This window comes from Sminthopsis crassicaudata, chromosome 4 (assembly GCF_048593235.1).
Source record: "Sminthopsis crassicaudata isolate SCR6 chromosome 4, ASM4859323v1, whole genome shotgun sequence".
NCBI lineage: Eukaryota > Metazoa > Chordata > Mammalia > Dasyuromorphia > Dasyuridae > Sminthopsis > Sminthopsis crassicaudata.
The window spans coordinates 28,463,992-28,476,534 of NC_133620.1; the positions used below are offsets into that span (position 1 = coordinate 28,463,992).

The 12,543-nt window shown below is 64.0% G+C and overlaps 1 protein-coding gene across 1 annotated transcript in view; it reads right to left on the reverse strand.

Moving 5' to 3' along the window:
- Positions 1–300: 300 nt before the first annotated feature.
- The window catches only part of MAST2 (microtubule associated serine/threonine kinase 2), a 132,186-nt gene continuing 119,943 nt past the window's right edge, over positions 301–12,543 (reverse strand). The window contains 18 exon segments of the mRNA XM_074266065.1: positions 301–1,646; positions 1,648–1,862; positions 2,034–2,242; positions 2,345–2,481; positions 4,444–4,566; positions 4,831–5,057; positions 5,274–5,489; positions 5,710–5,972; positions 6,057–6,211; positions 6,878–6,987; positions 8,486–8,608; positions 8,768–8,869; positions 9,052–9,217; positions 9,827–9,959; positions 10,194–10,332; positions 11,047–11,255; positions 11,630–11,715; positions 12,285–12,346. Of these exon segments, the coding sequence (XP_074122166.1) occupies positions 1,020–1,646; positions 1,648–1,862; positions 2,034–2,242; positions 2,345–2,481; positions 4,444–4,566; positions 4,831–5,057; positions 5,274–5,489; positions 5,710–5,972; positions 6,057–6,211; positions 6,878–6,987; positions 8,486–8,608; positions 8,768–8,869; positions 9,052–9,217; positions 9,827–9,959; positions 10,194–10,332; positions 11,047–11,255; positions 11,630–11,715; positions 12,285–12,346 (3,302 nt within the window). The 3' untranslated portion in view covers positions 301–1,019.

Here is a 12,543-nt window from a genome sequence, read left to right on the forward strand (position 1 = left end):
GTCACCCTGAGACACAAAACGGGGGTCGGGAAGACCATCTCCCCCCAGCACCTTCTTCCCCCACTCCGCGTCTGCCCCCTGGGAGGCGGGCCCCTAGGATATGGAGGGTGATGGGAGGACCCAAGAGGCCGTGGCCTCCCTTCCTCCACGGGCCCCGTGGGGGGCACCCATCCCCCCCCGGCACCCTCCTGGCAGCCCCCGGCTGTGCTGGGAAAGGAGGGGCTCTGGAGATGGCGACGTACGCAGGGACGGATGCTCCCCAGGCCCAGGGGCAGCACAGAGATAGCGGCACACCAGGCGTTTCCATGAGCATATATTACACGGGGGGTCGGGGCCCAGGCCGGCAGCTACGTTCTTCTCAGAAGGTCGTCGTGCACCAGGGCACAGTCATGGGGCTCGTGCAGGGCTCTCGGCGGCACGGTCTCTTCCCGCCCGGGGGGCTGCAGGAGCCCTTTGCACTGCAGGGCCTGTTTGCTGTCCCCAGCAGCATCAGGCACCTTGGTGCTCCCCAAAGCTAGTTCCTCCTTCTCTGCCCAGGGGCACTTGGACTCCCAAGGTGGGCAAGGGCGGGGCTGGGGCTGGGGGTCATGTAAGCAAGGGGCTGGGAAGGGCTGGTGAGCTGTGTGGCCTGGGGCTGGCCAGGCTTGGAGGAGCCCGCTAGCTTGGATCCCGGCTGAAGGCTCATGGCAGCCTGGGACGAGGCTGCGTCCCAGCCGTGCCCACCCTCGACCAGGGTGGGCACCTGCAGGGGCAGAGGCCGGAGCTGGACCGGGCCTGAACAACTCCCAGGGGCTTGCTTTGGATGTGGACCAGGGCAAGGGAGGGGGGCCGATGGGGAGAGGGCTTCCTGACAGCCAAGGACAAAGTGCTGTAAGTGCTGGCTCAGGACAGCGCTGGGCCTGCCCGTCATCTTGGGGGAGTGTGGGCTCTGTGGAGGCTGCGCCCCGGAGAACCCTGGGAACCCGAGGGCCCGGGGCTGGTCGGACCCCAGCCGTGCCACGGTGCCAGGGGCAGCTTCATCAGCCGGCGTCCTCACGGGAGTCCCGGAGGTGGCTGCAGGAGGCCGAGCCCCTGCCCCGTGGGTCCTGGAGCCCGCGGGCGCTTTCTTTGGCACTCTCTTGGGCCTGGAGAGCCGGCAGGAATTTGCTCGGGGGCCCTCCTTCGGGGGCCAACTGGGGCAGGGCCCGGCGGGGCCCCTGTCCTTGTCCATCCTGGCTGTTCTCAGAGCCGTCGTCGTCCGTGTCTTCCTCGTCCTCTGAAGAGTCCCACCTCGCGGATGGCCTCCTGCTTCTGCAGGGCCTCCCTGCGCTCTGCCCGGTACCGTGCCGGATGGTGCCCAGGCTCCGGGAGGCTGCCTTGGCCAGGGGGGCCTTGTCCCCCGGCTCACCGGGCAGCCCCAGCTCCTTCCTGACCTCACAGGGGGGCAGGTCCAGACTCGGCTTGCGCGAGGCAGACAGCTTCTTCTCCGAGGTCCCCAGGGCCGCCCCCAGCTTCTCGGCCGACTGCACCCTCTTCAGGAGCGGGGAGCGCGGCGGTTCGGCGCTTTTGGGCCTCGAGATCTGCCGGCCCAGGGGCGGGGAGGAGTGCAGCTTCCCAGGGAAGGCCGAGGGGCTGCTGGTCAGGGAGTGGCCAGGCAGAGGAGACGGGGGAGCGCTGGGGGGAGGTGGCCTGGGGCGTGGGCGATGGAGTGTGCGCCAGTGGGGAGAGGGGGATGCTGCCTGCCGACTTGCGCCGGGGCGAGCGGTACTGCCGCTGCAGCTTGGGGGCCAGACCGTGCAGGGAGCTGGGCCGGATGTGGCCAGAGCTGGCCGGAGAGTTGGGGACGCTAGAGCTGGGCGAGCTGCTCTGGGAAGAATTTCCACCTACTTCAGAGAACGAATGAAAGAGAAAATCAGAGCCCTGGGAACAGGAGGGCCAGGGGGAGCCCTCCCATCTGAGGGTCCACTACAGGAGCTCTGCCAGCCACCCCAACTCCACAAAGGGACCGTTTCTGGGCCGGGGGCCCCTCGGGGAGAGGTCCAGACCACACGTACCTGAGTGCGAGGCCTCGGGAGCTCCTCGGAAGCTCTGGGTGGGAGACCGTGGGGCCAGGTTGTGGCCGTGGCCATGACCGTGGGTGGGGGAGCCCGGCCCGCTCTCCCCGGAGGACAAGGAGCGGCTGAGCGATGATAGGCTGCGGCTCGTGTGCAGGAAGGAAGCCTGCTTGGTGATCTTCCGGAACAGGGAGCCCCTCTTCCTGCTGCTGAGAGAAGGGTCACAGGCTGCAGGCTCTGGGCAGAGGGACGCCTGGGCATGGGGACCTGGGGGGCACATGCACCTGAGGGTCCAGGGGTAGCAGACTCACCTCTCGGGCCCGTCCTTGGCCCTGCTCCTCCGGTCTCTTCGGGCCATCTTGGACCTGTGGCTGCCCTTGCGTGCGGGTCCCACTCGGATCGACGTGTTCTCGAAGGGAGTTGTCGAGATGGACACCTTGTTCCCACTCTGCTGGGCACAGGGGGCGAGTCAGGCGGCGGCCAAAGGGAAGAAGTCCCCCAACTTGTGGGCCCCCAAGATCTGGGCCAGAGCTGGGGGAGCCTGGGAGATGATCTAATCCCCCCCCTTCACTCTGCAGGAGAAGAAACCGAGGTGCCCAAAGGCCCACAGAGAGCAGCAGCCCAGGTGTGCCCTCGGTGCCCTGCCCCTGGCTGCCTCTGACATGGGGAAGCCATCGCTCCTGGGCACACAAGAGCATCCTGCGATCAGAGACTTGGACCTGGAGTGTTCTGGGAGCCACGCTGGTGGCCAGGAGGGGAAGGGAACGAGAAGCAGCTGGAGGAGCCAGGGAGGTCTGGTCGTTCCAGTCTGTGGGGGAGTTAGGGTGACGAGGGTGGGCTTCTGGACACACAATGGAACACATTAGTGCCAGAAGGAGCCAGAGAGGGCCCAGCTGGTGCTCTCCTCACCCCAGGCAAAATGTGCCAGGAGAAAAGCTGGCCTGGCAGGGGGGGCAGTGGGCCAGGGCTCCCAGCAGCAGCGGCCAGAGGGAGGACACCCAACCAAGGCCAGCGAGTGCCGTGAGGAGAAGTAAAGGCCGGGAGGATTCCCTGCGCACGGCCCCCACTGTGGCCATGAAGAAGGAAGGCCAGACCACGAGCCAAGACCCCCCAAGTTTTCAAGGGAGCAGCCGGGAGAGAAACTCGAGCGGCTCCACGTGGCGCTCAGGACTGAGGCCACCAGTGAGAGCTGGTCAGCATGGATCCCAAGTTCCAGGAAGGCCCGGGCAAGGAAAAGGGAAGTTCTGGGGGAGGGAGGAAGTGCACGGCAAAGCATGTGGGAGAAGGGCAAGGGGAACACTGGAGGGGCCATCCAGGAGGAACAGAACCAAGTCTGGCGGAAGCTCGCAGAGCGAGGGGCAGAGGGGCTAACTCGGCTTCATCCTTTGGAAGACGGAAGCCTCAATAGGGAGAAAGTGCTCTGGACCTGAGCCTGGCTCCCAGGGAGCAACTGGAAAGAGGGAATCTTGGGGGACATGACCCCTCCCCTCAAGACATGGAGAAAGAGGAGAGAAAACCGCTGTGGAAACAGACCCTCTCCCCCCCTTCGGGAAATATCAAAAACAGGGCCTTGTCCAGCTGCAGTTCCTTCCACATGGACCCAAATCCCGCCCTGTCACCAGCACCCCCACAGCTGACCCTCAGAGGGCACCTTCTACGTGCCAGGCCCTGTGCCCGGCCCATTGTCTCCATGACGACCCTGGGAGGAGGGCAGCCATCCTTCCCAAGTGGCATGCAAGCACAAGGCACAGGCTTACGTAAACAACAGTCCCACAAGTGGTGGGTGCGAGAGCCTTCCTGGCTCCAGGCCTTGAGCCGCCGGTGGCTGGGCCAGATTTTCAAGAGAATGACCCTGCCCCCAATCCTCCTTCCTCCTTTAGCAGAAGCCCCAGTGTCTCCAGAGGAGGAAGGGATTTGTGCTAGAGGAGAACCTGTCCTCCTGAAGACAGAATGGGGGCAGCGAGCATCAGACTGGAGCCGAGCCCCATGCTTTAAAGAGCAGCCTCCTTCCCAGGGGACACACGGAGTGCCGGGGCCCTCGGAGAGGCCGTCTGCCCCCCACAACCGGCTCCAAAGCTGCCTCAGAGGGTTCAAGAAGATAATAAATCCCCCCCCAAAAAAAAGCCTGGCTCAGACAGACCTCTGGCCGGCTCCCTCTCATACAGTCTCTCAGCCGAGACAATCACTCATTGGGATAATTCTGAAGGTGGACACACCCCCAAGGCAGAGGGCAGCGTTCCTGTCCCCCACACTGGGCACCCTCGGTCTGCAGAAAGCAGATTTCAAAGGGTTTGAAGAAAGGGAGGACCCTGTGGGCCAAAGTACAGTCAGCCCATCCCGCTCCCCCACCCCCCAAAGGCCCACACCACCTCCCCACCAAAGCTGGCTCCCGGGGTAGACCCTTCCTCACCTTCAGGATTAACTCCACCACCTCGGTGTGCACCAGGCCGTGCACAGGCTCGCCATTGACATGCGTGATGAGGTCTCCCTCCCGCAGGCCGGCCTCGCTAGCCGGGCCTCCGTCCTCCACATGCTGCCTCCGAGAAAAGACCAGCTCTGAGCCCTTCCTGCCTCGTCCCCCCAGGAGGCCTGAGGATGGCCTGGGAGGACTAAGGGAGCCTGGGCCACTCTGGGGACAGTGACTGGAGGGTACAGTTGGAGACGAGGATTGTGAGGACGATGACCAGGGCCAGTAGATACCACCATCCTGAGGTGGGCAGCTGGGCGGCTCAAGGGCCTAGGAGTCTCCCCGCCCCTCCTCAACCCACTGTTGAGGCCCACTGCCTCACAGACATACCCAAACCATGTGCTGCACAGTGTAAACATCAGTGTCCCCCATATAGACTCGGATGGCTCTCAGCGTGAAGCCGTACTTCTTGGCAGCTCGGTGAATGACGATAGGGGGCTTCGGGTTGCTGATGGCTGGAGAGAAATCTCTGCTTGGGGAGGAGTCCCGGGATGAGGGATTGGATGACTGAGAATGGGGGGACATTGGGCTGGCCAAGGGGGAGCATCCATGGTGATCTGGAGCAGAAACAGGTCCAGTAAGTTACTGCCCTGCCCGTCCCTAAATCTTCCCGCCTGACGCACACCTGGCACTCACAGGCCACACCGCTGTGGCTGTCCTGGACGGCCGTGCGCGCGCGCACACACACACACACACACACACACACACACACACACACACACACAAAGCTTCTCTGCAGTCACGGGCCCACAGACCGGTGCAAGAGGAATCACCTGAGGGGATGAGAAGGGACAGGGCCGTGGCGGAGGCGGACTTGATGACCTTGTTGGCGGGCCTGGGCAAGCGCTTGTCTCCAGACTCCCCGGACAGCAGCCGGTGGCGCGCCCGCCGCACAGCCAGGTCGCTGATGGCCTTGGGCGTGGAGGTCTCCAGGCCTTCGTGGCTATTCCGTCGGCCTTGCTGGGCACAGATACTTCCAGGACTCCCACCTGCAGGGCAGCCGCAGGGAGAGATCAGAATGCCCCCGAATGCCCCCGTCGACCCCTGGTCAGGCGGGATTTGAGAGCCGCTGAGCAGAGAATGGGACCCCAGGACCCCCCCCTCACAAGTGTCCTGGGAGACTCCTGCTAAGCTCTGCTTCCCATCCCCCGCCGCCCTCTCCGCCAGGGGCCCTGTCCCCCAGAGACCCCGAGGGAGGAGGCACCGGACCTGGCTCCTTGTCCTCCTGGGCCTTCCGCTCTCCCAGCTGCTCTGCGGTGGGCCCCGGGCAGCCCTCTCGGGGCTGGGGAGTCAGAAAGGCCGTGGCCTCTGTCAGCTGCTGGCTCTGCCGGGGGCTGCCGCCTGCCTCATCAGCCGCATCTGGGAAGCGGGGCGCGTCCAGCAGCCCTGAGCAGCGCCGCCGTACCCCCAGTGGGGGGCTGGAGTCGCTTTCCGTATGGGAGGACTCGGACACCGACAGCCGCTTCCTCAATCTGTAAGGAAAAACGGAGCCTGGATGCCCGGGCACTAAGGCTGAGCGACCACAGGAGCCTGCTCCCTGCCGGGCCCACACTCACATCTCGGGGGAGCCAATCACCCAGCCCCGGTCCTTGGCCTTGAGGCCGCTGAGCCCGTCCAGCCTGTCCTCCTTCTCCTCGCTGAGGCTGCGCTTGGTGGGGGGCGGAGTCCTGCGCTCTTCAAGCAGGGAGAGCCTTTCCAGGCTGCTGTACACCTGTGGTGGGCAGGAGGGAAAGGGCGCTGGCTGGAGGCGGGGACGGGAGGCTGGCACGGCACGGCCTGGGCAGAGAACCTCCCTGTTCTGCTAGGAAGGGGGTAGGGGGAAAGCGGTCTGGGGAGTCTCGGCACACGGCTCACAGCTCGCACCAGAGGCAGCCACGGTGCATGGGACACGGGATCGACCCCAGGACAAGAGGCTGGGGGATTCCAGAGAAACTGCTCAAGCCAAGGAGCAGGACCACGAGGGACCATGGGAGGGGCTGGGGGCCACGATCCAGCTGAGAAGATGCCGAGACAGGAGCTTGAGCTTCCGATCACTGAGTGGGAGGTTTGGGGGGAGTGAGTATCCCACCCGTGGTGGAGGAGAGGGTGAAGAAGGGCAGCCGGGGGCATGGAAGCCTCATGGAGGGGCGCTGTGGTTCTTTGGTGGGGAAAGCAACATGCTCCCGGAGCCCCCAAGTACAAGAGCGGCAAAAAGAGGCCCCGGGCTGGCCCCCACAGGCCCCGCCACCCCAGGTCCCAGGACTCGCAAGAGCTCCAGGTGCAGCTGGAAGCCTGATGGGGGCCCCCCAGTTGTTCCTCTCCCCTCAGCTCTGCCTTCAGGCTCTCCTTCCTGCCCGTCTCCCACTCACCCTGGATGAGCGGTCCCAGACTCCCTTACCTTGCTAAACCTTGGGGAGCAGGAAGAGAACTGACGGATTTCCACGTGGTCGTCGTCGTTGGGGTCATCCTCGTCCTCCGAGTCCACGTGGCGGTAACGTTCTGAGCGGGCTGGGACAGACACACGGGCGGGTAAGGCGGTGCCAGAGTCCGGGCCCAAGGTGGGCCAGGCACTCTGGCCTCTGACCTCATCACCTCCTGTTACAAATAAGCGACCCCGCCCTACTGACAGGGAGCCTCCTGGAGGGCAGAGGGGTTCTCGGTACCAGTGTCCTGGAGCTTATGGGAGGAAGGGGATTTGACTACCCAGGGTGCCTGGCCGGGCATTAGGCCGCACTCGCGTGGGATGGGCAGGGGAAGCCGGGGGGTCACGCAAAAAAGTAGGGCCAGTGTCCCAAGTAGCTACAGAGAGAGGAGGGGGTCTGGCACACAGGCCTGCAGAGCCAGACCCATCCTGGCTCTAACAATGGCTGCTCCAGACAAGACAGCCCCAAGCTGCTGGATGGCATGGGCCCCACCCAGGGTGGGGAGAGAGCAGCATGTGGCCCACGTGGGCCCCAAGGAATGCCATCCTGGCAGTGGGGTCAGGAAGGGCAGGGGGCACAGCCCCCCAGAAGTCTGCCTGGAGAGGGCCCGAGCCCACGGCGAGCAGATAAGTCAGGCCTGGGCAGGCTCCCGAGAACCAGGTGGATGAGGAAGACGGCCAGTGGCAAGTCTTACATTTAAGCCCACCTCAGGAATACGGGGGTCAATTCTGGGAGCATTGAAAAGCCGGGAACCATCCAGAGGATGGCACCATGGTCCTGACCGACCTCATGCCCAGGCTACGAGGATCTGCCCAAGGAACTGGGGGTACTGCCTCTGGGAAGAGCAGGAGGTCTGGCCCCCATGGGCTCCCAGGACAGAGGTCCCTGAGAAGCTGAGGAAGGCTGCCCTCAGGGGGATGCCTTTGGGGTCTGCTACCCCAAACAAACCCAACAAAGGGTGCACTGGCCAGAAGTCAACTCTCCAATGACGGATTCCATGATCCTGGGGACAGGGATCACTGGCCCAAGAGCTTCCTCAGAATGGGGAGAGAGCCCAGCTTTGCGCCTCCCCTGAGCTGTGACACTCCCAGGCCCTACTTAGGCACAGAATGGGAGAAGGCAAGGAGCAGGAGGGGAAAATTCAAGCCTTCAGAGCGCTTGGGAAGAGGCGCAGCAAGGGCGCCGTGGGCAGCACGCAGAGCCTGCCACGCCTGCCGCCATGGGCGGCCCAGGCCGTGATCAGGCCTCAGACCCACCCTGGGCAAATCGCTTCATTCTGACTCAGTTTCCTCAGCTGTAAAATGGGAATAACAGAGGAGCGAATCAGACGGGCCCACTTTACAATGCTGTATAAAAGCTACTACTTACTACCATCCTCATCCTCATCCTCTATTTTTGCACCTCTATCAATGGGGCTAGAAAGAGCAGAAGAGCAAACAGAAGGCAGTGGGGGGCGTCAGACATGGGGAGTGGGCTGCAAGGTGGAAAAGACCTCCCCCACGCCCGCCACGGCCATGGATGGAACAACGGGGATTAGGGGCCGGGAGCCCAAACCAGGCGGGCCCAGGGCCGTGCTCCCTTACTGTCGAAGTAGCTCGTGTCGTCCTCGGACTCCAGCTGCGGGATGAACTCGGCCTTCTGGCGCAGCAGGCCCGTCCAGTCCAGGTCTTTGAAGAAACGGTGCTGCCTCACCTCGCTGGCACTGCCTGCCAAGGGGCACGGGGCGGGGAGGGGGGCACGGAGAGGACAGCCTCAGCCTTGGGGCCAGGAGGCCTCAGGGTCTGCGCCAAAGCGGGGCCTGCAGCCGGAGTCGTCCCCCCCCCAGCCAGAGCTTCCTTTGGACGCCCCCATCCCGTGAGGCCTACCTGTGCCCATCCTCTCCAAGGGGTTCTGGTGCAGCAGCTTGGAGGTGAGGTCCTGGGCATCGGGAGGGAGGGCGTCATCACCCTCGGGCCACGCAATCTCATCTGAGGGAGGGGGGACGGTCAGAGCGGGAGTGGGATCCTGAGAGGTCTCCCCAGCGCCACAGATCGGCTGCCCCACCTTCTGCCTCATCCCCGTCCCCTCCTGCCATGGAGGCGCCCCGGCCAGGGAGACGCCCAGCAGGCACGACTGTTCCACCCCTCCTGGGCATCCAGCCACCACCTACCACTGATCACTTGTCCAAAGAGCTCCTCCGGAGTGTCCCCAAAGAAAGGGACGCAGCCCACGAGGAACTCGTAGAGGATGATGCCCATGGCCCACCAGTCCACCGGCTTCCCGTAGCCCTGTCTCAGGATCACCTCGGGGGCGATGTACTCGGGGGTCCCACACACCTGGCGCGGAAGAAGGGCGGCTCTCAGCACCGTGTGACAGCCTGTCTGTTTTACCCATTGGGGGGAATGGGGCCCACAGGCCCATGTTTTCCCCCGTGCCACCCAGTGAGCAAATGTCCCGAGTTCAAGTCTTAGCTCCTGCTCCCTGGCTGGTCCCTGTAAGATGGAGATAATCACACCTGGGAGGACAAAGCGCCTGGCACTCAGCCAAGCCCAGGTGCCTTAAGGAGAGTGTGGGAACGCCCGTGTCCTCTCCCTGCGCTTCCATCCTCCGAGCCCTGGCCTCCCTGCTGGGCACATGGTGAGCCTGCCTCACATGGCACTGCCCTAGCATCCCTTGCCCTCCTGCCTGCTCAGCTAATCTCCAGGTACAGACAGATGCCCGCTGGAAGGTGTCTGTGCCCGCTCAGCAGCGATTTTGGGGACGGATGCTACCAGGGGGTAGGGAGCTGGCTCCAACTCTGCTCTCCTCCATCCTGACCCTCACTGAGAGGCCTGGGGTCGCTGCACCCCAGGGACTTCCCAGGCAGGTCCTGACACCCTCCCAGGGCCCCCGGCCCTCTCCTTGCCCACCTTCCATCTCAGGGCCAACAGGGTCGGCCCCCTCACCTGCTTGTCCAGGAACTCGCGGGCGTCCTTCTCGATGTGGCCCTCGTACAAGTTGGTGGTCAGGCTCATGAGGCCGATTTTGGACAGCCCGAAGTCGGTCAGTTTGATGTGACCCATGGATGTTATCAGGAGGCTGGAAGTAAAGCAGCCCGGCTCAGGCCTTCGCCAGCCCCATGCCCATGTGGGCACCCCACTGTGCAGTACTTAGCACCGGCTCCCATAAGTATGGGTGAGCGGGAGGGGTCAGCGCAGGGCCCCGCCGGGAATGCCTGGCCACAGCAGAGGTGAGTGGGGCCCAAGACCGCTGCAGGGGCCGGGGCCAGGGGTGGGGTGGGTGGGCTGCCTCCCATGGCCCCCTGCTCCTTACTTGTCGGGCTTGAGGTCCCGGTGCACGATGCCGTAGTTGTGCAGGTATTCCAGCGCCAGCACTGTCTCGGCAAAGTACATGCGTGCCATGTCGACGGGCAGCGCCCCGATGTTCTTCAGCAGCGTGGCACAGTCCCCCCCTGCAATGACAGCGCCCCAGCCGCTCAGGTGCCCACTCCGGGGCAAAGAACCTCCCTCAGGGAGCAGCACGCCTGGCAGCCTCCGGGTGGCAGAGGGGCAGCTGAGGGTGCCGTGGGCAGAGCGCCAGGCGGGAGTCAGGAAAAGCTGACTCCCACTCTGGCCCCAGACCCCAGCTCTGTGGTCCGGGCAGGCCAGCTAACTTCTGCCGGCTTCAGTTTCCTCAACTGTGTGGGATAATAACAGTAGTGGCCAGCTGGGCTGGAAGCAGCTAAGTGGCTCAGTGGGTAGAGCCCTGGGCCAAGCTCGGACCCTTCCGAGCTGTGTGACTCTGGACAACTCACTCTGTCTCTGTTTGCTTCAGTTTCCTCATCTATAAAACGGGGATAACAGTAGTAGTATCCACCCCTGCAGCCACTGGGGGACAGGATGTGTCCCCTTGACACAAGACCTTGCGGCCTCACTGACGCCACCCAGCACTTGTCCCCCAGAGTCCCCCCCTGCCCTCACTCTCCCCAGCGACGCCCCCACCCAAGATGAACCTGGGTCTCTCTCAGAGTGTCCACGACAGAGCTCAGCCTCCCCTCCCCAGCCCCCTCCCACCTTTGGGGCAGCCTGGTCTCTACACTGCCCTGCCCCCCACTGCCTCGAGGCTGCCACGACACAGGCCCCCCCCACCCCCCCGCCGGGCTCAGCCCGCCCACCACGGCCCCTACCTTCCACATACTCCATGACCATGCACAGGTGGCGCCGGGTCTCAAAGGAACAGAACATGCTGACGACGAAAGGGTTCTCGGCGAAGGTGAGGATGTCACGCTCCACGAACGCCTGCTGGATCTGGTTGCGCAGGATGAGGTTTTGCTTGTTAACCTTCTTCATGGCAAAGCGCTGGCGGGTGGACCTGTGGCGCACCAGGAACACAGCCCTGCAAAGCAAGACGCGCTCTCAGTGGGAGGCCGCCCCCCCCCCCATGCCCCTCCGAGGCTGGAGGGCAGGGCAGGAGGCAGGGGCTCCTTGGGAGATTTGAGAGGCCTGGGGAAGGGGGTGGAGGTGAGTCACAAGCCCTGACTGCCCAAAGAAAAAGGGTGGGTTCTTCTAGCTCGGGGAGGGGGCTCAGGCCTCAGTTAGGTAAAGCCTAAGCTGTTTTATCAAAGGGGGGCTGGTGGGAACTTCAGAAAGGGAAGTGACCATCAGACAGGCTCCCAGGGGGCCCCGGGACGAGGCACACAGCACCACCAGCCTTGGGGAGACCCTCTGAAGCACTTCCCTAAGCTCCAGGCCAGGGGCAGGGCCCGTTACCCATAGGCGCCATTGCTGATCAGCTTGATTGTCTCAAACTCTTCCTCGGACGGCGTCTTCTTGGCCTGCAAAATGGCCCCGCGGCCCTGGGACGGAAGAGGGAAAGACGGAGGAAACTCAGACTTGTTTGTTTCAATCACCTGCTTCAGGAGGTGGTGAGCCCCAGGGAGCACCCCCCCCCCCGCAGCTGCCCACACCCTTTATCACTGGTCCACACCCTGCCATCCTCCTGCCACTGACCTCTCCAACAAACCTGCCCCTCGCCGGACCCGCCTCCAGGAGTTGTGCCCCCTAACTGCCAGCTCCCAAACAAGGAACTGCCCAGCTTTTTAGTGTGCTCTGTGCCTGGCAGAGCCCTGGGCGCGGGCTGCTGGAGAACGCACACATTCATTCACCTGATCCCTCCCTCCCTCGCACTAAGCACCGTTCCACCGTCTCCCTCACAGACCAGACCCGTCCCAGTGGCAATGTCCACCATCTAGCCCCAGACCCCTCAGCTGGCACGGGAGCCAGACACCGCTTGGACAGCAGGAAGACTGCCCTGGGCTCCTGCCTCAGACAAGTCACTTTGCCTGGCAGGCTGGAATAAAAACCACCTCCCTTAGCCCCCCGCCCGCACCCCGCTGGGCCAGGCCGGGACCCCCGAGATCATTACCTCCACCGAGTCATCGGTCTCAGGAGTGTCTGGACTGTCATAGCTGTTCAGCTGGGCCATTTCTGGGGAGGAGGAACAGGTGGGAGTGAGAGGGCGGCTCATTGGTGTCCACACGGAAGCCGCCCCCAGAGCTAACCCGGGGCCCTCCCCACCGGCAGCCAGCGGGAACGCAAGCTGGACGGAGCCCTCGGCCTGGACCTGGGGACGGCGGCTCGAGTGTCCCTTCTCACGTCCCAGAGAAGCAGAGTCGCGCTCACAG